We start from the raw sequence: 27,024 nt of genomic DNA, 5'->3' as shown, positions 1-27,024 counted from the left end.
GCCGGAGGGCGTGAGAGCTCTGCCGCAAGCAGCGCATAAGAGAAGCCCCTTGGTACCTGATGCTCGTACAGCGGAGCGTTCGAGGCGTCGCTGTAGTTGAACATGAACATGTTGATGAAGTGGATTAGGATGCTGGGCGCCTTCCGGGACACGTGGACATCGAAGGAGCACCACTTGAAAATGATCATGAAGACCAGGTATCCAAACAGACACAGCATAAAAATCATCTCCGGAATGAACTGCAGGAGGATGTTGATGGTCTTTCGGAAGTATCTGCGGGTGGGCAACACACACACAGGAGAGAACCTTGAGAAAAAAATACCAGTAACCAGTAATTCTCCCCCAAAGCACAACATGTGGACCGCGTCCACTCCCCGGGGAAGCAGCGGGCGTGCACGGGTGGAAAGGAAAGTGCTTTCGCACAAGAGGGCTGGAGAGAGCCAAGGGCTGAAGGTCAAGCCTGCAGCAAAGGTCACGCCACACAGTCCGCTGGCGGTTTGGCCGAAGCTTCAAATGCAGGCCCAGCTCATACCGACACACTGAAAGTACACGGATGCACAAGGGCGACTAGGAAGCTTTCTCTTGAGAATGCCTAAAAATAAGGGGGGCAAAGTAGGGCCCTTGGGCCATACTGAGCCCACCGTCACCCGTTTCCATACAGCCTACAGGTTAAAAAATGATTTTCATATTTAAAATGGCTGGGAAGGGCAATCAACAGAATAATAATATTTCATGAATATATAAAATTCAAATTTCAGCATTCATTAATAAAGTTTTATTGGCACAGAGTCACACTCATCCGCTTACGTATTGTCAATGGCAACTTTCACGTTCCAACGCCAGAAATGAGTAGTTGAGACAAGAGACCTGAAAAGCCTAGTAGACTTACTATTGAGCCTTTACAGAGAAAGTGTGCCAACTCCAGCTCTAAGGCCCAAAGGAGCACAGGCTAAGTTTCGGGCCCCCAAGTTAAAATGTCAGAAAGGGCGCCCAAACCCTTTGTAAATTGCAAGAGCTAGAAAAGGAAATCCCATGGGGAAAAAAAAACAAAAAATGGGGTTATCAGAGACCTGAGGCCAGCCTGACACATATGATGCCTAATAAGGTCTAGTCCAGAAGGTACTCCCGGGGATTCTCTCTCATTGAGTCCTCATAGTGCTCCCAGATGGGCACTCGTACCAGGGTGCTTGGCATTAGTTTGCACACCAAATACCTCTGACTTTTCCGTAGAATTGTACTTCTTTGGCCTTTCAGATCTGGGATCACCATGTGACTGGCTCTGGCCAATAAAATGGGATCAGAAGTGGCAGGTGTCACTTTGGGGTGGATGCTTAAGAATCACCGTATAATTGACCACTCTCCTTCTGCCACAGCAACTGGCAGTGTCTCAGCTTGTGGCGGCCCATCAGCCCAGGTCTCAGTGTGAGAATGACAGACACAGAGCCCCCGGTGGGCATGTCTCATAGTCTTGAGCTGAGCCACTGAGACTTGGGAGTTGTTTGTTACCTCACAGTAACCTAACTCATTCTGACTACTAACTTCCCATTCTATAAAAGAAAGTCTCAGAGATGACAAGCAACATGACCATGGTCACACAGCTATGGAACCAGTACTTAAAACTTCTGATTCCAAGCCCTGCGTGGTGTCTGTGGCCCCATGCTTCCCTCACTTCCTCCCAGTCTACACGGCAGCAACCCCTACCAGCTGCCAGGTCCACACAGGGTGCCTCTGAACAGGCACTTGGAAGCTGTTCTCAAAGATTTACACCTGCAGCGGAAGCAAGTTAGAGAAGTTGTCCAGAGGGTATTTGATCAAAGGTTTCTGATCAATGTACAGAAACAAGCCTTCAGGGGCACAAAGCACTGCGGGCTTGCCAGCCTCATTCTGAACCCTCAGATATTTCTGAGATGAAAGGTGCACTCACCTTTGAGGAGACACAGAGGGGCCATTTCTGGCCACTAGCTTGTCCTAGCTCATGCCAAGAGACACAGGGAAGCTCTCCCATAGGAAGGAGCCTCGCACAGAGGGACACAGGACCCAACCCATCGTCAGTGGGGTCAGACCAACAGGAAGGCAGTGACTCATAAACTCACATGTGATTGAAAAGGCTGAGAATGACGCCAAAAGTCATCTGGACGATGCCCAGGATCACGGACATCTTCATTTTATAGGAGTTCAAGAATGTCAGCTTGTTTGAAGCCAGGTTCCAAATCTGGGTGGGGAAGGTGAAGAATGCGTGAGGCCAGAATCCAGATGTCCTACCCGGAGTGGGGACCACAGCACCATTTCCCCTGGGAAGTCGCGCTGGGAACCCCAGTCTCAAGTCTCAGTCCAGTTCCACTCATGCATTTTAGGTTCAGAAAAGGACCGCGTCCCTTATAAATGCAACTCTGGTGACATTAGTGCCAGTAAAATATCATGTGGCTGAAGGGAAACGGGGGAGGAAAACCCTATGTGATTTTTCCTTTGTTCGAAGTGAAAAGAAATCCTGAAGTATTATGAAGATCCCAGACTTGCCTCAGTTCCCTTAATAAAGGTGTAGGTCTGTGGCCCATGAACTTATCCAATCCTTCTTAATAATAAAAGCATGGCCCACCCGGCTGGTGTGGCTAAGCAGTTGAGCAACAACCTAGGATCCAAGAGATCGGGGTTCGCTTCCCGGTCAGGGCACAGGCCGGGTTGCAGGCTCGATCCCCAGTCGGGGGCGTGCAGGAGGCAGCCGATCAATGACTCTCATCATTGATGTTCCTCTCTCTCCCTCTCCCTTCTTCTCTCTGAAATCAATAAAGATATATATATTTTTTAAAAACTGCTTTAAATAACAAACATCATGTTTTATTTTGAATTTCTATAGCTCTTCACATTACAAAGCATCTTCCAGGCCCTTCTCAAAAAGTCACTCCCATAGTCAATATTTATAGCACTATGGGTAAGACATGGTCCCCGCCTTCTCTGAGGTCCCTGTCTGTCAACTTGCAAAGTGACAGACACGTGTACCTGCCTGCCCCACAGGAGAAGGACACAGAGAGCAAGCACTCGCAGGGTCGGGGCTGGCAGGGTCTCATGCTGCTTAGTGCCCCCAGCCCCCAAGGCGCATCTTCCCCACAGAAATCTTAAACCCCACTGAGGCTTCCAATCCCCACCCGCATGCAAAGGACCCAAGTCCTGGCAACTACGTCTGAAGCCTCTCCCACTTTACATCCCCAACTGCCTGTCAACCCATCTGGAGGGTCTGCCACACTGCATGTCAAAGGTAACAAAGCCACAAAGTTCTCCTCGACCCTCCTGCAGTGAGTGCCTCGGGGTCAGCACCCGCCTAGGCACAGTCTCAGTGCACAGTCCCCTGCCCTGTCCCCTGGGCGCCCACAGGGCCAGGGACCGCATTTCCCTGATTCTTTCTTTACAGTGTTCTGGGTGGCTGCCAGCTGGACGATCGCTAAGGCGGCTGCTGGGGAGGGGACAGCAGGGACGTCAGTGATGCTGCTCACACACCAGAGGGGCCTCCTCCATCCGCCCCGGGTGCCCTGACCTCTAGGCTGCAGCAGGCTTGCCCTGCACGCTCTGCTCTTCCTTCGCCCACCGGGTTGGCCCAGCCTGCAGGATCCCTCAGCATTAGGAGGGTAACCAGCACCCCCAGAGCCAGCCAAATCTGATAAACAAAATGAGCTCATGATTAAGTACCAGGCACACACTAAGCTTCTTGAATGCGTTTCTCCCATCTCACAAAACCACTAGGAGATCGAGACAGCAGTCCCCCCTTCTCTACGGTCTTACTTGCCTGCGGTCGACTGCGGTCTGAAAATATTAAGTGGAAAATCCCAGAAATAAACAATTCGTAAGTTTTCAGCTGTGCACCGTTCTGAGCAGTGTGATGAAATCTCACACCGTCCCCTTCCGTCCGTCCTGCGTCGCGAGCCATCCCTTCGTCCAGCATCTCCCCTGTACCTGCTCCGCACTCGGTCACTTAGTAGCCGTCTCAGCTATCAGCTTGACTGCCACAGTACCCCAGTGCTGTGTTCAAGTCACCCTTATTTCACTTAATAAGGACGGGCCCCAAAGCCCAAGAGTAGTGATGCTGGCAATTGGGATACGCCAGAGAGATGCCACAAAGTGCTTCCCTGAAGTGAAAAGGTGAGCACAGTACCACGAGATATTGTGAGAGAGAGATCATACTAACATAACTTTTATTACAATATATCATTATCATTGATGTATTTTATTATTAGTTATTGTTAATGTCTTACGGTGTCTAATTTGTAAATTAAACTTTATCATAGGCATGTATGTATCGTAACATAGATTCAGTACTATCCATGATTTCAGGCATCCCCTGGGGGTCTTGGAACACATCCCTGTGAACAAGGGAGGACTACTGGATAAGGATTCCCATTTTACAGATAAGGGACTTTATCTTAATTTCAGGGAGATTAAGTTACTTAAACACCCAGGAAGAAGTAATATTATAACAAATGGAGCATTTACTCCATTTATGCACCAGACTCTTTCTAGGTGTTTTACATGTGAAAATCATTTAATCTTGTTATCAGAGAAAAAGGAGTCTTGACTTCCCCCATTGCTAGTGGGAGTGGAATTCTTGGGGTACCACTGGATAAGCATTTCTGGGGGCCCCCACGGGAGGATGTGATATAGCAGAAAGCTTTATTTCCATGCAATTACATCCCTGGTTTCCAAAGTCCTATTTTCCTTTGTCCAGTCACAGAAGTAGTTGGGGTCTCAGTAGAGCTAAAATCAGAGCCAGTGTCCAGTGTTTCAGGCCAGTTAAACACAAACTGTCTGATTCCAAAGTGTGGGCTTTTAACCACTGTTATGTTCATTTATCATAAAATATTTACAGGCACCTTTAGAAAGACCTCTCAGCTCCGATAGCCAAATATTTCATGATCTGATTCAAAACAGATGCTGCACACAGTCAATAAACGCAGCTGTAGAAATTTATATTATGTAAAAGTCAAACCCTTCATTAATAAACGTAAGTGCTGACATAGGCATGGAGATGTTCTGTTTAACAGGTTATCTCTGAGAAACAACAGGACTGCAGGAACTGAGGAGGTGGGAAAGGCAACTCTTTCTTTTCATTTTCATGATATTTTGTATTATATGGACTTTAATCACCTCTATTATTATTCTATAATAAAAAGACCAGAAAATTTCAAAAACCTACGTGTTACCTGGAAAAAAAATTATTTTCGACATCCCACCTTTTCTTTCACCCTCACATCTCCCTTTCTTTCCTGACTACTGGACAGATGACAAATGGCACACAGAGCAGAAACTGCGGACCGCTCAGGCCTGAGATGTGACATGTGTCTCCCTTTGAGGAGCAGAATCGGGCAGACAGGACTGGCCACTGAGTTAGATGTGAGGGAGGAGAGTAGGAGCAATACGACTCAAAGCGAGGTCAGCCAGGCCCTAAAATCAGCCCCCTCTGCGCTCGCTAATCATGAAACTCCTAAGACCAAAGAGAAAACCCTCCTGTCGAGGAAAATAACAACTCGCATTTGTTTTTAGCACTTGGAAGCTCACAAACCAGCTTTCAAGGACTACTTCTTTTGATAAAACTTGGAATGCAAGTGCCCCTGGGCAGCAAGTATAAACAAATCCTGGGTAATCCTCTGTTTTTACAGGGCAGGGGAGGAGGGCAGACAGTGGGGGGACCCAGGAAAACAGAAGAGGGGATCACTCAAGAGATAGGAGAGAGCAGAGAACCAATGTTGGGGCCGGTGCTGTTCACTCCCACCCGGCAGCAACTAAAACTGAGGCTTCAGGTTCCCTCCCACAGAAGGAGCTGAGAAGAAAGACTGAGGGAAGGCATCTGCCAAGCTCAGTCTAGACGGCCCATGTCATTTAAAGCACAACACCACCACCTCGTGGCGGTGTGCACCGGGCCACCGTGTGTGAGTGTCTTCTGGAAATCCCTTCCTACCTAAAGGCTGTGTGAGGAAGCCCCTGGGTTTGGCTTGGCTCGGGTCCAACTGAGATGTTTATAACAAACAAAGAAAAGTTGACAACCTTTTTTTTTTTTTTTACTTAATTATACACAATAAAATAAAACCCAAATAAAAGTAAATCCATATTTTTCTAGGGATGAAAAACTGTTACCCCATTGCATTGACTAGGATGCTAAATTGCTGATCTAACACACATACTTTCCAGGCAACCGGGCCTTTTAAAGAAGCAGTCATTACCCGCCGGGGTGTAAGTGATAGAGGCAGAGGCAGATGCTTGGGGAATCGTATGGAAAATGACCCAGGGGCTGCTAGGACACTTACTTGAATTCAGCCCAGTGTGTCACAAAAACCTCCCATCCAGGTAATTCTATCTCAATATAAGTTGGTAGATTTGACAAGTTCTGGCGCTTTCTTTCCCCTCCCCCTCCCCGGCCCCAGATCTCCTTAGCAAGACATTCAACTAGTAACTATTTAAGTCAAGAGGACATTGTTACCGGATCGATCCCAAAGGGGTATGGATTCCCAGAGTACACTCCTGGAATGGCGGGGTTCAGCTGTAAGAGCGGATTTGTTTCGATCGTTTTCATACTACAGGGGGAGAGAGGAGAAACAAAAGCAAAGCCAGTGAGCAACCAAAGGCAGGAAAAAATCCCAGGGTGCCATCCGTCAAGCCAACCAAAGCCTAACTGTGGGTGCATCTCACCCATTTGGCTCACTCGGCTATTCCATGAATGGGTCCCAAATCCCCACTGTGTGCCAGGTACACCATCCTGGGCGCTGAGGCGACAGGAACGACCCGCTAACCCCCAAGGAGTTTTCAAAGCACTCCCAGCCTGATGGGGTATATACAGTAAAGAAAAAGTTTCACTACATCAGAAAAAAAGGTAGGAGAGTGGATGAAGGAGCCTATGGGAGCTAGATCCCAGCCCAGGGACAAGCCTGGGAGCTCTCCCCTGGGAGCACGTGGGCTGATCCTGGAGGAGAGATCTGGCTTCCACCCAGGGACCCTGATCTCTGTGAAACTTGGCCCTCAACAGTTGGGGTCCATGAGTGTCTTTAAATCTGTGTCCCATTTTTACCCAGAAGCACACATCTATAGAGAGCCCCAGAAATGAGTATTGGAAATGGTGAGGGACAGAGTAGTGGCAATGCTGATAGGCTGTCTGGAAACACACTCCTTCCCTCCTGCCACTGAGGGGCCAGAGGGCATTTGGTAACAGAGAGGATTAGGGAGTCCGATCATGCCCCCCAGGCCCTCCATGTGCAGGGAACACAGCTGGCCCTGACTGGCCATCTTAGACACACACAGGCCCCTGTCCTAGCAACGTGCCTCAGGGCAAATGGTTGGGTTTCACTAGCAGAGGCGTGTTTGTGTGTCCACACACCACAAAGCTGCCCCTGACGAGAGGGAACCGGCCGGGTACCTGCGGCTAAGCCTGCTGTTGAGCATAAACAATTTCGCAGAACACAGACATCAGACAAGGCCACCCTGTGACCGCGGTGGATCAAGACGAAAGCAAGACCGCTCCACGACCAGATCTGAGATTGAAACATGGACATATCAACAGAAGGACAGTATCCAAACCACAGAAATGACCGGAGATAACCTTTATCCTCTGAGAGGCCAAATCCCCTAAGTCAGTCCTTTCTGACACCCTCTTCCAAGATGCCCATTGTCCCCAGGGCTGTGCCATCTCTCTCACTGAGTCAATAAGCCCAATTTGGGGTGATGGTAGGCATGTGTCTGGTGCTCTTTGTGGCTGAAGGACATTGTGACAACGTCCCTAGTCAATTGTCAGGGAAAGTGGGCCCAAGATCTAGCTCGAGGCCGGTGACCAGAGTCAGCCTGCTGTGTATCCTTGCCACTCTGATGGATCCTACAATTTCCTTTTGCCTCGCTGCTGATGAGGTTCTGCTCTGTGCCACTGACCCCCGAGCATGTGGCTGAGCTTCCCTGAGACTGGGCTTGGCCTTGAAGTGCCTGGAATGGGGCAGAGGTAATTCACACAGGCCTAAAACAACAGCATTTTGACCCACATTTGCAGAGTGATAACAAGACAGTTGACTTGGTCCTTTCACAATCACACTCCAGGGTTAACACAATTCTGTGTTGGTAGTTTGGTGAAATTACGCTGATTTAACACATGTCAAAGTCCATCGCTGTGCTTACAAGTTTACATCTGAAGAGCAGAACTAAGTAATTCGTCTTTAAATTTCTTAAAGTTTTGTTCCTTTAGGTATCTCTTCGGGATCCTAATTGCAAAGCAAAACAAAGCAGTGAAGAACCCCACAGATGTAGCCATCTGTAATTCTGGAAAACGTTTTCGTCTTCATTTTATTGAATTACTTGTAGCATCCCTGTCCTCTACTACAGGGGACTTGGACCCAGCAGAGAAACTGGAAAGGAATGCACTGAAGCTCCATGGCCCACCCCCACTGGGACAGTCCCTCTGAGCCCACCTGTGCCTCCATCAGCATCAAGCCCTTCGAGTGCACGTGGGACAGCTTCAAGTCAAAACAAATCCTGGATTGAATCTTTTCTACTGAAAAATCCTTGGATGAGGCTGATGGCTTATTCTCCCCCCAATGATGATGTTAGCAGAGATTTCGGGAAGCAGGTAAAACCCCTGAAGTACCTTAAATAGAAACTTAGAGTCCTACCCTGCTTGGGAGAGGAAAGGTGGGAAGTGAGGTTGTAAAAACGTTCACACATCTCTGACTCCACTTCCTTCCAGTTCCCTTCTGTTCCAGGGTGAGACAGAGAAACCTGAAGCTGACCCGAACAAGCTGGGCAGACAGACATGAGGAAACGTCACCTGTGACTTTTAGGCTGTGCAAATTTGCCCTGAAATTACTGTGCTTACTATCTCAGATCTGTGATGCAGGCAGCAAAGAGCCCCAAAGATCACAGGGCCGTCACGATTTCTATTTGTTTCCTTTGCAACCCCTTATCCCCCACTGCCCTTCATCAACTGACCTATCTCTCAAACTCTCAACTCTTCCCCTCTCCTCACAAAAGTGTCCATTCCTGAAGCGTTGTGTTTCCATTCTGATGACTGTTCATCTGATTAACTGCATAAAATAACTGGATGCTTATGGGAGGTGTGGTCCATGGGGACATAGAGAGCTTCCAAGTCTCACTTTCCTGCAGCCAGCACACCTCAGCAGCCACCCCACTACCCCTAACCACCACACCTGTGTGCGTCTCCATCGCCCACAAGGCAACTACAGAGAACTCGGATAACAAAACTAACCATCTTTGTTTTTAACAAGCTGCCTGATCAGTTAAAGAAAATGCCCTTCTGCTGAGTATGCAGCCTTGAATACTGGAAAAGTTATAAAGTCCAACACCTACACCAGCCTTTCGTAAAGCAAAGCCCAAGTCCTCAATATATAGATGTCAAAAAAATGGAAGCATATACCATGCTCATGGATAGGAAGAATTAACATCATTAAAATGTCCATACTACCCAAAGCAATCTATAGATTCAATGCAATCCTCATCAAAATACCAAGGGCATTTTCACAGTAGAACACAGTCCCCTGCCAGAGCTCACAAATTTCACATCCCACCTGGTCCTCCAGGAAGCCTAGTAGCCGCTATCACTGCTACTAGGACTCCCAGTTTACACCTGCCCATCCTTGTTTTCACAGTAGTGCCTGGCACGTGGCACGCACTCCATGACATAGACTTAGCTGAGCTCAAGTTTTAAAAACTATTTCCATGAGTTATAGTTACCAGCAGTTACTAAGGAGGTGGCACAAGGTCTCGGACTCAGTTGAGGAAATGGAATTATTTGGCGCACCTCTGGGCCAAGCCAGGTGTAGACTCGCCCAGCCATGAAAACCGTCACTGAGGCCACCTGGATGGCTGGAGAGCGACCTGTCCCTGTCTGTGAACTTACTTCCACGTGCCATTTCTGAACATGGGTTGGACGCTCCAGGAAGAGCCGAAGATGTTGAAAGCCTTGGAGAAGCAGTCGTTGTAAATGAAGCCCGTGTAAATGGAGAAGATGCCCATGAGGAGGATAAGGTAGCGCCCATGGAAGAAGGTGTTCCAAATCTGGCTTGGGAGACACAGAAGCAGCTGTCAGGGGGCTCTGAGCCAGGCCCGGACGCATGTGTGACAGGGTGTCTCTTCAGCAAGGCACGCAAGCCTGTGCAGAGGGCCACACGACCAGGCGCACATCAACACCACCCAAATACCGACCGCACACACATCATGACTTCCCGGAGCTTCTACAGGTGACTCAGAAAAGCTCTGGACTGGTAGTTGCTACTGTGGAAACAAAACCTAGAAGTCTCATATTCTTGAGTTCAGCCTTGGTTAGAAAACGTAACTAAAGCAGAAACTGAGGCCTCACCTGTGAAAGAAGGGACTTAAAGAAGGGTGGCTGTTGTCTCAAGCACTTCCAGGAGGTCAGCACTGAGCTAAATTTTACAGCAAGTCAAATCTATACTCATTTTGGGTCTTCATTGTAAAGTTGAGTTTCTAAGTACATCCACCAAGAAGAGAAAGTGCTTCCCCCTAATACTGTATGATGTATAACAACCATCCTCAGAACTGCTGAGTCTTCAAATATTTATTACAGGAAACTACATCTATTAAAATGCTTGTCATACCCAGCTGGCATGGCTCAGTGGTTGAACGTCACAGTTCAATTCTTGGTCAGGGCACATGCCCAAATTGTGGGCTCCCTCCCTGTAGGGGGCGTGCAGAAGGCAGCCGATCAATGACTCTCTCTCATCATTGATGTTTCTATCTCTCTTTCCCTCTCCCTTCCTCTCTCTGAAAGGAAAACATTATATATATTAAAAATAAATAAAATAAAATAAAATGCTTGTCATGAGCCCTGACTGGGTAGCTCAGTTGGTTAGAGCATCACCCCAATATGCCAAGGTTGTGGGTTCAATCCCCCATGAATGCAAAAATAAGTGGAGCAACACATTGATGTTTCTCTCCCTTCTTCTCTTTCTAAAATCAATCAATCAATAACAATTCTTGCACCCTGGCAGGCATGGCTCAGTGGTTAGAGCATCAGCCTGCACACCAGAGGGTCACGGGTTCAATTCTGGTCAGGGGCATGTGCCTGGGTTGAAGGTTCGATCCCCAGCCCTGAGCGTGTGGGAGGCAACCGGTCGATGTGTCTCTCTCACATCAATGTTTCTCTCTTTTCCTCCTCTCTCTCTCCTCCTCCCCCTTCTCTTCCACTCTCTCTAAAAATCAATGGAAAATATACTTTCATTCCTTGGATGAGGATTTTTTTTAAAAGTGCTTGTCATGAAAAACAATATTGGTCATAGGTTAATTTATCACCAACCTTGCTTATGATTAACTCACTATGACATCACTGAACTAGCTCTAGTTAAGTCAACCTGTAAAAAGAAATTGCAGATAGTCTTAAAATTCAGAACATAGTCAAAAGCATGTTTCCATTTTGTAAAATGCAGTAACAGTGGCCATAAAGTGACACCAGCCGATTAACTTTGAAACAATGCAGACTCTTGAGTTGTCTCAACCTTCAATCACTCTGAAGGAACTTCATGGAAGGTGTTGAAACTGCAAGTGTAAAAGTGAAGGCACGGTATTTGGGAGGTCTCAGTGTTTCACAAGAACACTGGCGTGGGCTTGTGGAAAAAGGACTTTGCCATGAGAAAATATTTGTGATATTTTTTATATGTTTTTTTATTGATTTTTAGAGAGAGAGGGAGGGATTGAACCTGCGACCTTTCTGTGTACAGGACGATGCTCCAACCAACTGAGCCACACTGGCCAGGTCTGTGACATTTTTTTAAGTGAAAACAGGGAGGCTACAAATTAATATGCGCTATTTGATCCTAATTTTTGAAAATTATATATTTTTGTATAACCACAGAAAAGAAACAAGAAAGCTAATACAAAAACAATTTTAATTTTTTCTAGGCAGATGTATTTTCCCAATGAACACATACTGCTTTTGTAATCAAAGAGGGGGAAAATCAATGTTAAAAAAAAAAAAAAAAAAAGGAAAGATGGGTGCCTGGCCAAGCAATGTACAAAAAAAATGAAACTGCTAAAAGGAACTGCACCAAACCATCCAAAGGATTGACCTATGACCAGGACTTTTTATGTTGAATTTTGGCCCTTTTTTACTTTCCATTTTCCCCTTACTTTTCATAAAAACATGCTGCTCCTCTGGCGAAAACAACACACACACATTTTAAATGTCCTACTTACAATCCCGAGGAAATCAGGGGGACATCGGGTGGCCACCCACCTCGTTGTCCGTCTTCTGGGCGAGCAAGCGTCTCTCGTTGTGGACCATCCAGAGGGCCGCCAGGAGCATCACGGTTCCGTGGCCACAGTCCCCAAACATCACGGCGAAGAGGAAGGGGAAAGTGATGATGGTATAGGGGGCTGCAGGCGACACCGCGGCAGCCTGAGTCTCCCCGACAGCCCTCGGGGCTCCCCACGAAGACTCCTCCACACGCTCCTTGTCACATGCTGGCTGCCTTGTGTCTTTCAGATTCTGTCACCTCTCAACATCCACACCCCTGACACTTGCTCGGCTCCCACATACATCCGCTCATCGATGAAGAAACAGTATTATCCCCCCATTTACAGATGAGCTGAGTTTGGGAGCGGTTAAGTGACTCGCCCAAGACCACAAAGGCCAATGGGATTGAAAATCAGTTCTCTAAGTGCCTTCTGGTCTCGTTCCGCTTCCACCTTTTGTCTGTTTCTGCACCATTCGCACGGACCATATACCCCCAGCAGTTACTCACAGGACCCTCAACCGATGGGGCCCCTGCATTAGGGGTCACGAGTTAGATTGGGACTCAGGCTGGACAAGAACAGCATCATGAACTGCTTGGCTAAAGGGCATCTGGTCTACCCCTTTATTTTACAGTCCAGGCCACCAACCTCACAGTTCATGTCACTAAGAATCTGACTCCAAGTTCTGCATGTTCCCACCTCTCCACACAACTATGAGGCCATGAAGATGTCTAGAGATGACCCTCACTGAATTGTTAAGCAAACAAAAACAGAATTTGGCTGCCTAATAAGGCTACAGTTTAAGGGAAAATAGGTGAAATCCTGACAAGGAACGAATCTTCCACTAATCACCTTCACAGGGGACAATGCAGAGCATTTAAAAACCAAAGAAGATTTCAGGAAAGTTAGTTTTAAGCAACTCACCCCCTGGGCTGCCACCGTGAGGGTAAATCTTACCCAATTTTCATTTTCAAGCAGCTCGGGCATGCAACAGACCCTTTACCTGGGTTTATCTCCCGGTAATTGCCTACACCATACGCATCTACAATGTTCTGGAAGCCAGCGGTGAATTTATTGGTCCTGTTAAACGTGGGAGGCGCTGTTTTAGACTGCACTGCTGTCAGGATGGGGGCCATGGAGGAGCCGCTCAGTTCCTGCAAAAAAGAGCGTGTGGCAAAACCGTGAGGAGGGGAACCTTGGGCTGGGCATCGGCACATGGATTGCAGGGCAACTCCTGCCTTCACTTGCTGGGTGAACGTGGGATAATTACTTGACCTCTCTGAGACTCATGATCTCTTCTGTCAAAGTTATTACCTTCCTAACACTTATCTAACTTATCTTGCAGGAGAGACGTCAAGAGAGTAGAGTTCCTCCTGATTCTCTGGCGATTTCCATTCTCCTGCTCCTGGAATGCATATTTACGCCCCAGTTCTGGGGCTGGCTCTACTTTTCCTTTCCGTCCACTTACTCCCTCAAGAGTTCATCGCCTTTCCAAATTTCGTTTCCATCTTCCAAATGGCCCTGACCCTCTCCTAAGTTTCGATTCTTTTTTCATTGCCTGCCTAGGCTTTCAAACTCTCATGTCCCAGCAACCCCACATACTCCAGGACTGGATTCATCAACTTGCCCTGAAGCCAGCCTGCTCCTTCGGCAGTCTCCATTCTCCAAATTCCCAAAACTATGGGATCTGCAGACTTTTCCCTTCTCCTGATTCAATCAACCAACCTCCAAATCTTGCAAGCTGAGCTGAGCCCCAGCCTCCCCACCTTCCCCCATCTCCTTCCCAATTACTTTACACTCCAGACTACATAATCCTTCTTTTAATAAAACTAAACAGGCAAAAAGCACTACTTTAGTCATGTTACCCTCTGACTCAAAAACCTTCAAAGGCTTCCCATTACGTAGAGAATGAAACCAGGACTCTTTAGCCTCAGAATCGAGACTTCTTTACAACTTTAGCTTAATCCTCTATTCACACCTTCACCCCACTGCTTCTCCCCGGAAACCAGCCAACCCCACACTGGCCACCTCCCCTGTTCACTCGCCCAAGTAGCAACCACTCTCCAAGCTCACTCCCAGGAACCTTCTGGTCACTCCAGACTCCACCAGCATTTACTACCTAACACCATGAGGTAGGGATCGGGAGCCCCACTTTAGAGGTGAGGAAACTAAGGTACAGAGAGGTTAAGGACCTTCCCCAAGCTTACACACAGGTAGAGGAGTCCTTCCTCTCTGATTACATCTCCTGCCCCGTGAGTGATATGACCTTCTTGAGGTCAAGGACTGTGGCTTCCTCCTTTCTCTCTAACATGCCCCCCAGCAGGAGATAAAATAGTAGCCCAGTCTAAGTATTTTTTGCATATTGTTGATAATAATAGCTATAGGGCCTTCTACTCCTACCAGGGGAAATACTTTGATTCTTTCAGAGGCTGAAGAGACTGTAGAAAGAGCCCTAAGCAGCCTTGTAGAACTTTGACCCCTTCGTGATTACAGAACAACACTGTTCAGTGAAATCCTTGCCTTAGGACAACTCTCCCAAGGCTCCCCCTGGGAGTTTCTAAGATGCAAACTGGATCACGTCACCCAGCAGGGAGTAAAATCAGCTCCCTCGCACCCCTGTGCTCCTTCAGGACCTGCCCTGCAGCCTCTCCGTGACCTGCTCCCATTCCTTAGGCCGCTGCACTCTCTCTCCAGCCACTAGTCTGCACCGCACACTCCCCACCTCTCCTCTGACCACCCTGCGAGGTTCAGCGCACGCATCACTTCCTCCAGGGAGTCCCATTTGGGGAGTTACTGGACCATCATGTGGGGACATACAAGTCCTGCCTCCTAGCTACAGGACCATAGCCAAGTTACCTCCACTCTTGTGCCTCAGTTTCCTCATCTGTATAATGGGGATAAAGACAGCTCCCATCTCTTAGTCCCATCCCACTTCAAGGCCTTTACCTTCCAACCCTTCAGCCTGAAAGATGAAAGAAACTGTGACTAACTGTCAGACGCCGGGAAGATAAGGAGTTTCTGACATGTGCCCTACCCCCAGGTTACAAACTGAAGATACAAAGACAAAGGGGACCGTCCTACCAGCAAGTCACTTATTAAGTTCACATGACTCAGTGCCCTGGCGGGGGGGGGCTGCCAAGGCTAGACATGACTCATCTGGCCCCTTCCCTGCTCCACCTGCCACTCACCATGCCTTGTTCCAACGCCTTCTTGATGCGCCTGGCGTCTGCCACTGGGAACCAGATCTCAGCGATGACGCACTGCTGGGTGACATCGATGTTGCACATGTTCAGGATGTGATAGATGGCCTTCATCTTCTGCACCTTGATGACCCAGGAGTGCCAGCTGGCAGCTGCTTCTTGCAGGAGGCTCTGACGGTGACGCTCGGTTTGTGTTATAACCTGGACAGAAAACAACCCACAGAAAAACAAGGAACACTCCCAAAATGCTTGGAAATGTGGCAAAGACGGGGTTCCTCAGCCGCAGTGGCTTCCTTTGCTCTGGGCTCCCTCCTCTGGCCTGTGGCTCTCACTGGGCCTTGAACTCTCATGAGCAGTTATCTCCCTTACCAGAGGTTAAAACCCTCAGGCAAAGTTTTTCTATTTCTTCTAAATTCCTTCCAGTACTATTGTTCTGTGTTGTATCCTGTGTCCCCCAAAATAAGTTAAAGTCCTAACCCCTGATAACTGTGATCTTATTTGGAAATAGGGTCTTTGCAGATGCAATCAAGTTAAGATGAAGTCATGCTGGAGTAGGTCCGGGCTACTCCAACGTGACTGGTGTCCTTATAAGAAATTTGGACATCGAGGCACATAGAGAACGCCTGTGTGGATGGAGGCAAAGACTCAATGAAACCAAGGAAACCCAGGAATGCCAAGGACTGCCAGGAAGATGTTCTAGTTCATTAGGGCTACTACAGTAAAATACCGCAGACTGGGTGGCTTATAAACAACAGAAATGTATTCTCACAGTTCTGGAGGCTGAAGGAGATCAAGGTGTCAGCATGTTTGGTGAGGGGCCTCCTCTGGGTTGCAGACTTCAAATTCTATCCTCACATGGCGAAATGGGCAAGCAAGCTCCAGGGGGCTCCTTTTATAAGGGCACTAATCCCATTCATCAGGGCTCCACCCTCATGACCTAATTACCTCCCGAAGGCCCCACCTCCTAACACCATTCACCTTTTAGCATTGGGTTTTCAACACATGAATTTGGGGGGAACCCAAAGATTCAGATCATAGCAGAACAGGCAAGGAAGGGTCCTTTCCTAGAGCCTTCAGAGGAAGCATGGCTCTACTGTAGCCTTGATTTCAGACTTCTGGCCTCTAGAGCTGTGAGAATAAATTTCTGGGGTTTTTATTTGTTTGTTTTAATATTTTTTAATTGATCTTTAGAGTGAGAGGAAGGGAGAGGGAGAAAAACATTGATGTGAGAGCAAAACATCAATCTGCTGCTTCTTGCACACCCCCTACCAGGCAGGGACAGAGCCTGCAACCCCGGCAAGTGCTCTGACTGGGAATCAAACCGGTGCCCAGGATGACACTCCAACCAACTGAGCCACACCAGTAAGGGCAAATTTCTGTTGCTTTAAGACACCCAGTTTGTGCTGATTTGTTACAGCAGCCCAAGGAAACTAATCCACTTGTGAAAAATGCTTTACATACATAATCCCTCCAAAAAATGGCAAGTGAATTAAGGAATGAGGCGATGAATGGAGGTTTGGCCCACGAAGAATTTATTTAATGGAGTCAGTGTTTGCTCTGGTGGAACAATAGAGTAAGCCTTTTCATTCGCCTTTGCATGTGGCTACCCAGGTCACACTAAACGCAGCATATGTTTGGCATAGCTTCTTTTCCATTCTCCTCATGAAGTATTTGGGGGAAAGGGCCTTAAGAGAAACACAATCTCCTTGACAAGTGACAAAGGGCAAATAAAGAGAATTAAAGAAATCAAACAGATTTTTCTTGGAGGGTGAAAATGTCTTCTGTTAGCTTAAGAGTTTTGAAACACACACACCTAATTTCTAAAGACAGCACTGCGGATCTAGAACTGTGCTGACCAGTACATCAGCCGCACGGAGCCACTAGAATTTAAATTTAATTAACATTAAATAAATATGAGAATTCAGTTTCTCAGTTGCACTAGTCATGCCCCAAGAGCTCAATGGTCACACTGGCATGTGTGATATATATATATATATATATAGATATAGGTATAGATATAGATATCTATATAGATATATAGATATATAGATATGGGTTATATAATGTTTCCACCACCACTGAGGTTCCGTTGGGCAGCACTGATGGAGAATTTACAATATGCTGCAGGACCAGGTGCTCTTAGTGATTACTTTCAAAGCTTATTAAAGAAAGTGCTCTAATGATGTAGGTGTTGAGTGCCACCCTGGGTGATGACAGACTTTATAAGAGGATATGGCCCGGCTGGCATAGCTCAGTAGTTAAGCATCGACCTATGATCCAGGAGATCGTGGTTTGATTCCCAGTCAGGGCACATGCCCGGGTTGCGGGCTCGATCCCCAATCGGGGTCGTGCAGGAGGCAGCTGATCAATGGCTCTCTCATCATTGATGTTTCTATCTCTCTCTCCCTCCCTCTCCCTGAAATCAATAAAGACATATTTGGGAAAAAAAAAAAAAAAAAGAGGAGATGAACCTGGGGTGAGTTCACATGGCGAAACCAGACTGGCTATTTTTACAGAATTAATTGGTCGATTCAAACAACTGGGCGACTCAGCAGAAAAAGAATCGGTCAGACTGGTTGTTCAACCTAATTGGCTAGTTCGTTGTATCGTAGGCGAGGCCGGGCTGGCAACCGAAGGCTCCTTTCATCAGGCCGCGGTGGCCTCGGGCTGTGGTCAGTTCTAACTCCAAAGCATTACTGACGGCAGGGTCATGAGCTCTAGCCCGTGGAGCAGTTTCTTAACTATGAAATCTGCACCAGGAGCTGCAGGAGCCCAGCCAGCATCCCAGCCAGCGCTCCAGCCAGGGCCCCAGCACAGGGCTTATTCGGCAGCTGGAGAGGTGGCCCAGCCGCAGTGCCCCCGGGTGACACGCCTGAGCCCTCACTCACGGTGGTTAAGTCTTCCAGCCTCGTGTTGATACCAGCCAGCAGCTCCTTGCGCTCCGCCGCGGGCTCCGGGCAGGGGTGAATGGTGGCTCGGAACCTGTGGCCAGTGCATTCCAAAGGGACACGTGGTTAAGCTCAAAAGCCTCCTGCCTAAGATCTTCTTCTGCTAAGTCACCATTTGCTGGCTTCAGTGAGGCGGCCACCTTTTCCCAGAATAACCCTCCCCGTGGCCGTCAATAAATGAACCCCATGACAAGGGCTCCCGACACATGGCTCACGGTCTGAATTAAAGCTGGGGTTCTATTACAGGAATGAGCTTCATTCAAACCATAAAGCCTGTGAGCTGTTATTTAAATAAAACTGCCAGCTGAACTCGTCCCTTCCTCCCCCCCAGAATTTATTAATGCGCTAATGTGAGATGATCTTGTAACATTAGAAACAGCTTAGCATGTGGTTTGCCTGCGAGCAGGGACACGCTGCAGTGGTTAAAACGCCCGCTTTTAGTTACCTTTCAACTTTGCCTATTTAAGTTCTCTCTGTTCCTGTTTCCACGGCTACTCCAAGTCAGTTGCATTTTTTTACACTATCTTGTCCAATGCCAGAAAGTTATTCTAGATCCCTAAACGGACCTCAAAGAGGCCCCGGCCGATCGATCAATCGTGTATTCGGCATTGCACGCCTCTTGGCCCACTCCCGACCCAAGGCGCTGATGGAAGAGCCACTGCCAGTCTCCTTACCCCTCGCAGATCTTCCTGATCTTCTGCCTAAGCTGCTCTCCTTGATAAAATATGATGAACATGTTCTTTTTCATTTCTTCTTTCTGGAAAATCAGAACAAGGGAAAAATATTCATTTTGCTTTCTCGTTAGACAATCATCAGAATGTAAAATTCTGGTCTTAGGTATTTAAAAATATATAAATTTTAAACAGGAACACTTCAATTTCTCACGGTTGATCTGAGTTCATAATTCATTATGGTTGAGGGCAGGGCCACCGAGGCAGGCTGTTCGGGGCCAGCAGGGGGACCAATGAAGCCTTAAAGGGACAGCTCCACTACTGGCTACACGAGTTGGTCGTTTCTGAATCTCTTAGGTTCTTTTGTCCCTTGACCCACCAACATCAAGAATCCATTCTGATCTCTGGTCATCTGCTCAGTGGACCTTCAAGGTCAACAGGCATCTTTTTCCAGATGCTCACTTAGAAATACTCTCCCTCTACCATGACTATTCACACCAAAACACGATTATCAAAGTGATGTTTCAATGTCAAATTCTAATATTCATAAAGGAAAGTAGCAATGCAGAGGGAAAATTATACCATCTAAATGAAGGGAAGGTAGAAAATGATTTCCATGTTATTACTACAACCACATTAAATTATACCTGCCTACCTATGGCTACAGACTAGAGAAAAACAGCACGAGAGAAAAACAAAAATAAAATTAAAGTGAAAGTGGTGAGGGTTTGTGGGGTTTTTACCTAATAAGTTTTCATCTTATTTTAAATTTTATTTAACTATGAAGATGTTTTCTATAAAATAAAACTTAAAAATTAATTTTGTCTAGCCCCTACTGAAAAGATTATGACTTTTACAAATAAGCCTAGCTTCTCAGAATTAAAGTACAAGTGGATTTAAATACCAGCCAGAAGGCTAGAGGCCCTACGTAATTAATAGCAATAAATGTGTGTCCCCCAGTGAAGACCACTCTTGACATCCCATTTGAAGTGTGTGGGCTGTTGACTACCAGCATCAGCGAGCTTGTTAAAATGGAGACTCTCAAGCCCCCCCTGCAGACCCACTGAAGCAGAATTTGCATTTTAACTAGACCCCCCAGGTCATTTTTATGCTCGTGTGCACACTGGAACATGAGGCACACTGACCTAAATCAGTTTGGTTCTTTGTGATTAAGACTCAGCCTGGCCAGGTAGCTCAGTTGGTTAGAGCATCGTCACAATACGCCAAGGTTGCAGGTTCGATCCCTGGTCAGGGCACATACAAGAAGCAACCAATGATGCATGAATAAGTGGAACAACAAATCGATGTTTCTCTCTCTCTCTCTCAAATCAATTTTTTAAAAATCATGACCAAAAAAGCCAAAGAAACAAAACAGCTGCTGCCTAGTGTGGAAAGAGTATAGCTAAGTTTCTTGAAGGAATGAATTAATAAGAATCAGCCTTTGACTTGACCTTTCAAAGGTATAAAAAAAGAAGAGAAAGAAAGGATATAGATAACTGGCTTCGTAGAACTAGAGGCTCGGTGTTGGAAGGAACGAAAGCCCTCTGGTGAGGCTACAGGACATTGAAGAGAAAGTTATGTGCAGCCTGAGATACCCACTGTGACCGGATCCTCCAGAACCATGTCCATCTCACTGAACTTCAAGTAGATGTTTCCTCGGCAAACTCGCCACAGCAGCCTCTCAAAGGAAGCCATCCTCTCCCTGTTTATCACACCAGCCGTGAACCTGGTGTCAACAGTCAGAAGAGGAGACATTACTGAGGTACAGGGAGTGGGGGGCAGGGAGAAGGCTCTGGAAGACGTGAAGGTGTGGAACCACTGAAGGGCCACTTCCCCCTGAGCAGGACGTGGTGACACAGCTCCACCTGGCACTCTGCATCCCAGCCCTAATTTGCCTGAAGTCCCTTGTGACCTGTTTTCTTTGACATGGTGAGGTTTCCTTAAGCATCCCAATATTATGCATTCAATTATTTTCAATTAAAAATATGACAGACCATTCATTATAGCACTAGAGATGCTCAAAATGCTCAACGATGGTTCCTGTGTACTTTTACAAATAATGTACTGAGAGCGAAACACATACATGGATTTATATATGCCTTTACTCTTACCATCATCCAGGTATCTAGATAATTTCTGACTTAAACTTTACCCTTTAACCTTAAGATGGTTACTTTCACTGGTCTATGATTTTAAATGTTCACTGGCCTATTAATCTAAATATACTTAAATATTTAAGTTAAATATTTCAATATTTAAAATATTATTTTAAATGTGATCCTATATTGCTTTCTTTTTTTAAATATACTACTTTCTGCTAAAATATTTCCAATATTTTTTTCCATTTCAAATTCAATGCCTAGAATCTCCCATAGCAGGCCCTCAGGTATCTATTGAATAAAAAACTAGAATTGCAAAACTCAGCACTCTGATCAATTCATCAGTTCTGCTTGGACACTGTGTGAAAGCCATCATTTTGAATCAGCACACATTTCGATGGGCCTCATTACACTGTGCCACCACTACTTGCGAATGACTTGATCGCATAACTATCTCATTTCTACTCAGACTTCAAACTTCAAAGTCCAAATCTCTTTTCTTATCAAATCAGTATTTCAAAGTTAAAGAAAAAAAAAACATGTATCTCATAAGTCTGTTCCAAAGCCAGGGAACAGTTAAGAAAACCTATTAAAATGATTATCCCTGCCCTGGCTGGGTAGCTCAGTTGGTTAGAGCATCATCCCGATACACCAAGGTTGCAGGTTCGATCCCCAGTCAGGGCACATACAAGAATCAATCAATGAATGCATGAATAAGTGGAACAACAAATCGGTGTCTCTCTCTCTCCCCCTAAAAATCAATTTAAAAATCAATTTTAAAAAATTATTATCCCCACATCTTTCCCATGTGGGGACAATACAAACATTGCACTCTTTGGGCTCATTCCAGTGGCTATTCGTTCAGCCGGTCATTCATTCATTCATGCATTCATGCATTCATTCATTCTCACGCAGGGAAATCCATCACACGCCAGGCACTGAGCTACCAACCAAGGACCCGTTTCCACATAACTTTCAGAGCCGAGTTACACTAACCCCAGCTTCCCGGCCATGTACGCAGGCATCGCTCGTAATTCCAGGAGACCAGAAGTGTCCTCAGTAAAGAAATCATCAGGTAAGTTGGTTTCCGTCTGAAAGTTAAATGATCAATATTTTCATTTAAATGTATTTAACCTGCCTTAAAAGCCTCCGCACCTCAAGCTTTCTTCTGTTTTTATGGAAGCTTGAATTTTCCAGAAATAATTAACAGAATTCAAAAAGTAGAGCACTCCGTGCCCCCTCAGAAAGCTTCCCCAGTCTCTTCCTACCCAAACCCCCAATCCACTCAAACGAACTGTTCTGCTGTGTTCTGACTTCCACTTCTGCCGGGCCCTGGGGGGCCCATACCTGTTAATAAGCGTCACTGTATGTTTGCACTGAATTCAACCAGCGCCACTGACTGCACCCAGGACACTCTCCCCTCACCCATGGCCTCGCCAAGGGACAGAACGGTGGCTGGTTCACATTCCAAAGCAGACAGCTTTCAAAACCGAAATTTGAGGTTCTGGGAGGTGGGGGGAGGGCCCTTTACCAAGTAGTCCCCAAATAGTGACCTCAAAAAAGTCCTGGGTTTTCTTCAGGAGGTATTTGAATTCAGTCAGTTCTAGGAAGCTTCTCTTCAACGCCTGATGGTTCTGGTTGGCTTCCTGTAACTCCCCTTCCAGTTTTTCTAGAGCGGTCTGTAAGGAGGGACAGAAAGTCCAGACAGAAAGTCCTATGGCATTTACTGTACATTAACCACACGGGTAAGTAAATAGAAAAGAGATATTCAGGGCATCATAGTGTAGTTTGGGGCTGCATGGCCCATGCAGTCGTTAACTCATTGTGACTGCCAAGCTATGGGCAGGAGCCACAGTCTCTCTCCCAAGTCCCATCTTCATGGGGGGGGGGGGGGGTGACAAGACACTCTGGGGGACAGAAAGGCAGTTTCATGAGGAAGTCAAGGCATTTTGGCAAATTGCCTGTCTCTTCCCCATTTAAATCGCTGAAGAGGGGAGCTGAAGTGAATTTACATGTTGAGAATTCCTTCTGCCCGAATGCATTGTAATAATAACAAAATACAACAAGAGAAACCTAGTGTCACCCACCCACCCACCAGTTATGGGTTGGAGTCTGGAGAGCCAGGTACAAGCAAGAGCAAAAAGGGGACGAGGAGGGTAGGCACAGAAGAGGAGAAGACAAAAACAAAGGACAGAGCCACCTCCCTTCCAAAGTGAGCATGCAAACAGACGAAGGTCATGAAGAAATCTAGGGCCTGCCCTGTCTCAGCAGCGGGCAGCGGGCATGAGCCATCGGCCCCTCCAGGGCGACACAGCTCTCACCAAGGGACCAAGCACCCCAGGCACCCTGGGACACTATCGGTCAGCCAGTGCCGAGGACACCCAGGAATTCAGCGATGTGGGGAGGACCCCTGAGACCCTCAGCAAGAACTCCCACAGTGCTCGGCAGGGGGGGGGAGGAGACACCCCGAAAAGTCACTGGTTCGATTCCTAGTCAGGGCACATACCCAGGTTGTGGGTTCATTCCCTTGTTGGGGTGCATACAGGAGGCAACTGATTAATGTTTCTGTCTAAAATCAATAAAAATACATTTAAAAAAAAATAATCAGGAAGGAAGGAAGGAAGGGAGGGAGGGAGGGAGGGAGGGAGGGAGGGAGGGAGGGAGGGAGGGAGGGAGGGAGGGAGGGAGGGAGGGAAGGAGGAAGAAACAAGCCCAAGAAGAGTGGAGGATTTGAGAGGTAGGAGAGCAGGCTTGGTGGCCAAGTGGGACCTGCCATTGGTGAGAAGGGGACCATCCTACATTCCTGAACAAGGGAGTGGCGAGGCAAAGCAATACCGTGACAAAAACGAGGCCGCTGGCAGGAGGCAGAACAGATCGGAACGGTTAAGAAGCTGGAAGACCTAGCCAACTTCTGCCAAAACTCAGACACAAGACTGGGGTGTGAAAGTGTCGACCGGGATGACACCTCTCCCAAGAACAGGTGATAAAGAAAGTGGCAGGCGTGCTGGTGGCAGGGGAGCCGTTAACAAACAGGGCTGGTATTAGGAGGCCAGCGAGAAGAGAGAAGGTGGAGGGGACTTGATGGAGACCCTATTCATAGCTTTTTGGTTAAGAGCTTTCTCCCAAAATATCCAGGTTTTAATATGACAAGATCCAAAATATTTTCTAGGGGAGCTGCCAGTCTCCTATCTCTATTAGACTATCTAGATGTATCCTGCTGATGATTCCAACAACTTCAGGCTTCTGTTATCTTAAAAGAATTCAAATGGAGCTGAGTGAAATGTCCCCCTACCTGCCAGCCTCCCTTAGGGAACTCTTCTGCCCTGAGGATGAAAAGCTCCAATTTTTTTTATTTTTTCTTTTAAATCAAGACAGGATCAACAGGGCCTTCCACGATCTCTTCCTCCACTGCCCATCCCTTCCTCCCCTCACCATCTACACTAGAAGCTCCCAGAGGGCATGGCTATGTTTTGTTCCTCTCTAAGGTGCCTTGAGCATGGCAGGAACTGGGCGTTTTATAAAGAAAGTAGACAGAGAGAGGAAAGAAAGAGGGAGCCAGCCCCCACCAGCTATAACATCCTTGGCTAAAGGAAGCTGCCACCTTCCCACACTTGCTCCGAAGCCAGTCTGGGAGGCCTCAGCCTGGAATGAACTCAATGCATCGGACGTTTCCCACCAGATAATTAGGAAACACCCCACTGGATCCAGGAATTCCACTTCTGGGTATTTATCCAAAGGAAATGAAATCATCTCAAAAGTCTATCTGCATCCCCATGTTAACTGCAGAATTATTTACTTGGCACAGGCAGAGGGTGAGATGGGTGGGTGAAATGGGTGGGGGTGGCCAAAAGGTGCAAACTGCCAGTTATAAGGTACCTAAGCCCTGGGGATGGGACGTACAGCATGGTGATGGGAGGGACGGAGGGACGGACCCACTGTGCCAGCATAAGTCCTGTTCAGTGGCACCATACAGATAACACTTTGCTGCCTATAAGAACATTTGCCCACAGAGGAAACCAGTCTCCCTAGGGCTGCACTGGGAGAGAAAACGAGCTCTCCAGGACCGGGAGCAGTGACTCCAAAAACTGCACAGTGGAAGTTTCCTGGGGAAGGAACACCAATAAACGGAAAACCACATATATATCCCCCCCCCCACCGGGCTTCAGCAACTGGGCAATGGACCCATGAGTGGCTCTATGAGCTCCCAGGACACAGGCTTCCTGCCCCGCCTCGCAAAGCAGGGAGGAACCTACCTCCAGGGCAATCATTTCCCGAGGCAGAGGGGTCGGTGGGGACTTCTCCAGCCATTGAACCTCAATCTCATTTTTCATCTCATCTTCCAGAAAACCTGAGTGAAGAAACCCCACCAGACAGCCCAAGGTGATTATATACTCTCCTATCTAAGAAATGGGGTCAGGCACGACAGGTGGCTTTCGGCTAGCTCAGTCACCTGGATTGTCCCAGGGACCTGCCACGGTACCTGGATCCAACCTCTAACCTCCCCCACCCTACCTCCAGATCACCTTGAAAAGCACAAACAGGGATCCATTTGTTGACCAGGACCTGCGCTCCATTTACGTCCCCCCAGCTCACAGGTAGAGTAGGTAGGAAACTGGCTTACGGAGGATCCTCTCCATTGACTCGCACCTTCTGACTTCATTCACGAATTTCCTCTGGAAGCTGCTCACATTCACGTTTAACTGGAGGGGGGGACAGCACCCAGCACACATTAGAAGCAACAGATGCCATCATACGCCCTTTGGTTATTTTATTCTATGTTTTAATGCTAGAGAATGTCACTGAAATCGTCTTGGAAATAGGTATTTCCATACATACCCAAGACAGATTTCCAGGCAAAACACACCTTGATGTATCTATGCTCAAGCCCCAAATGCCTCAGCTCTGGCCTCCTTACCCTTCTAAGGGAAATAAAGTCCTCCCACAGTTAAGGTTTCCTTACTTACTTTAGCTGCATTTATTATCCAAATGAGCCTTAAAACCCTCAATGGAGTCACAAATATGATGGGACCCTGAAAACTGCACAGCCCCAAGCAATGTATCCTGGTCACCAACGCCCACTCCACCTTCCTCTGGCCTCCAAAGAATGCAGAACTTACATCTTTGAACTGAACCAGCCCAAGCTCTCCCAGCTCTGCGACACAGCAATACGCAGCCTCCACCTGGAGAAATAGTTGTGACAAACACATCTCCTCACTTCGAAACACAGACGCCATCCTCACCCAGCTTGGTCTGCAGGAGACACAGATATCGGAGGCAGCAAATGTGTGAAAACCTCAGGATAAAAACTTTTTTGTTGACCTAAATTAAACTCAACAGGGGGGAAAAAAATCCAACAAGAATCATCCACGATTTGAAAAACAGAACTTGGGGTAGTGAACACACAATATAACATATAGATGATGTATTATAGGATTGGACACCTAAAACCAATATAATTTTATTAACCAATGTCACCCCAATAAATTCAATAAAAATTTTATATTACTCACATTTATGACCCAAGATTTCCATAAGAAAGTTTCAATAATATTGTACATAATATGTGGGTATAATAAATGGATCTCACCTAGATACCCGTCAACAGGGGAATGATTAAACCGATACAACAGAACCCTGTGCAGTGGGTAGAAATGAAATAAATTTGTTCGTCCTCTGTATGGAATAAGGTATTTATCTAGAATCCATTTCCATCAAAGACCCTCTACACTGCCCTACTGCTGCCAAACCAAGTTTTTTCCCTGAAGTCCAACCTTCTAGAAGAACCATCTCACTTTCAGAGTGGGCTACTCTTCCTCATGTCATTTTATAACATATAGAGTATCTACTATTTGCCAGACACTGGGTTTATCCCTCTTATTCC

At 46.9% G+C, this 27,024-nt stretch overlaps 1 protein-coding gene across 1 annotated transcript in view; it reads right to left on the bottom strand.

Annotated features, from left to right (window-relative positions):
* ATP6V0A4 (ATPase H+ transporting V0 subunit a4) overlaps positions 1–26,392 on the bottom strand; it is a 36,242-nt gene extending 9,850 nt beyond the window's left edge. The window contains exons 1-15 of the mRNA XM_016222379.2: positions 26,261–26,392; positions 25,765–25,843; positions 25,397–25,491; positions 22,697–22,822; positions 22,140–22,234; positions 20,644–20,770; positions 19,048–19,130; positions 18,314–18,407; positions 15,414–15,626; positions 13,229–13,379; positions 12,227–12,366; positions 9,875–10,032; positions 6,464–6,557; positions 2,094–2,212; positions 57–273 (exon numbers count right to left, since the gene is read on the bottom strand). Of these exons, the coding sequence (XP_016077865.2) occupies positions 57–273; positions 2,094–2,212; positions 6,464–6,557; positions 9,875–10,032; positions 12,227–12,366; positions 13,229–13,379; positions 15,414–15,626; positions 18,314–18,407; positions 19,048–19,130; positions 20,644–20,770; positions 22,140–22,234; positions 22,697–22,822; positions 25,397–25,491; positions 25,765–25,843; positions 26,261–26,377 (1,908 nt within the window). The 5' untranslated portion in view covers positions 26,378–26,392. The remainder of the gene's footprint in view (positions 1–56; positions 274–2,093; positions 2,213–6,463; positions 6,558–9,874; positions 10,033–12,226; positions 12,367–13,228; positions 13,380–15,413; positions 15,627–18,313; positions 18,408–19,047; positions 19,131–20,643; positions 20,771–22,139; positions 22,235–22,696; positions 22,823–25,396; positions 25,492–25,764; positions 25,844–26,260) is intronic.
* Between the last annotated feature and the right edge of the window lie 632 nt (positions 26,393–27,024).

This window comes from Miniopterus natalensis, chromosome 10 (assembly GCF_054644295.1).
Source record: "Miniopterus natalensis isolate mMinNat1 chromosome 10, mMinNat1.hap1, whole genome shotgun sequence".
Lineage (NCBI taxonomy): Eukaryota > Metazoa > Chordata > Mammalia > Chiroptera > Miniopteridae > Miniopterus > Miniopterus natalensis.
The sequence above is the reverse complement of the archived record's forward strand: the minus strand, read 5'-3'. Positions and strand labels throughout refer to the sequence as shown.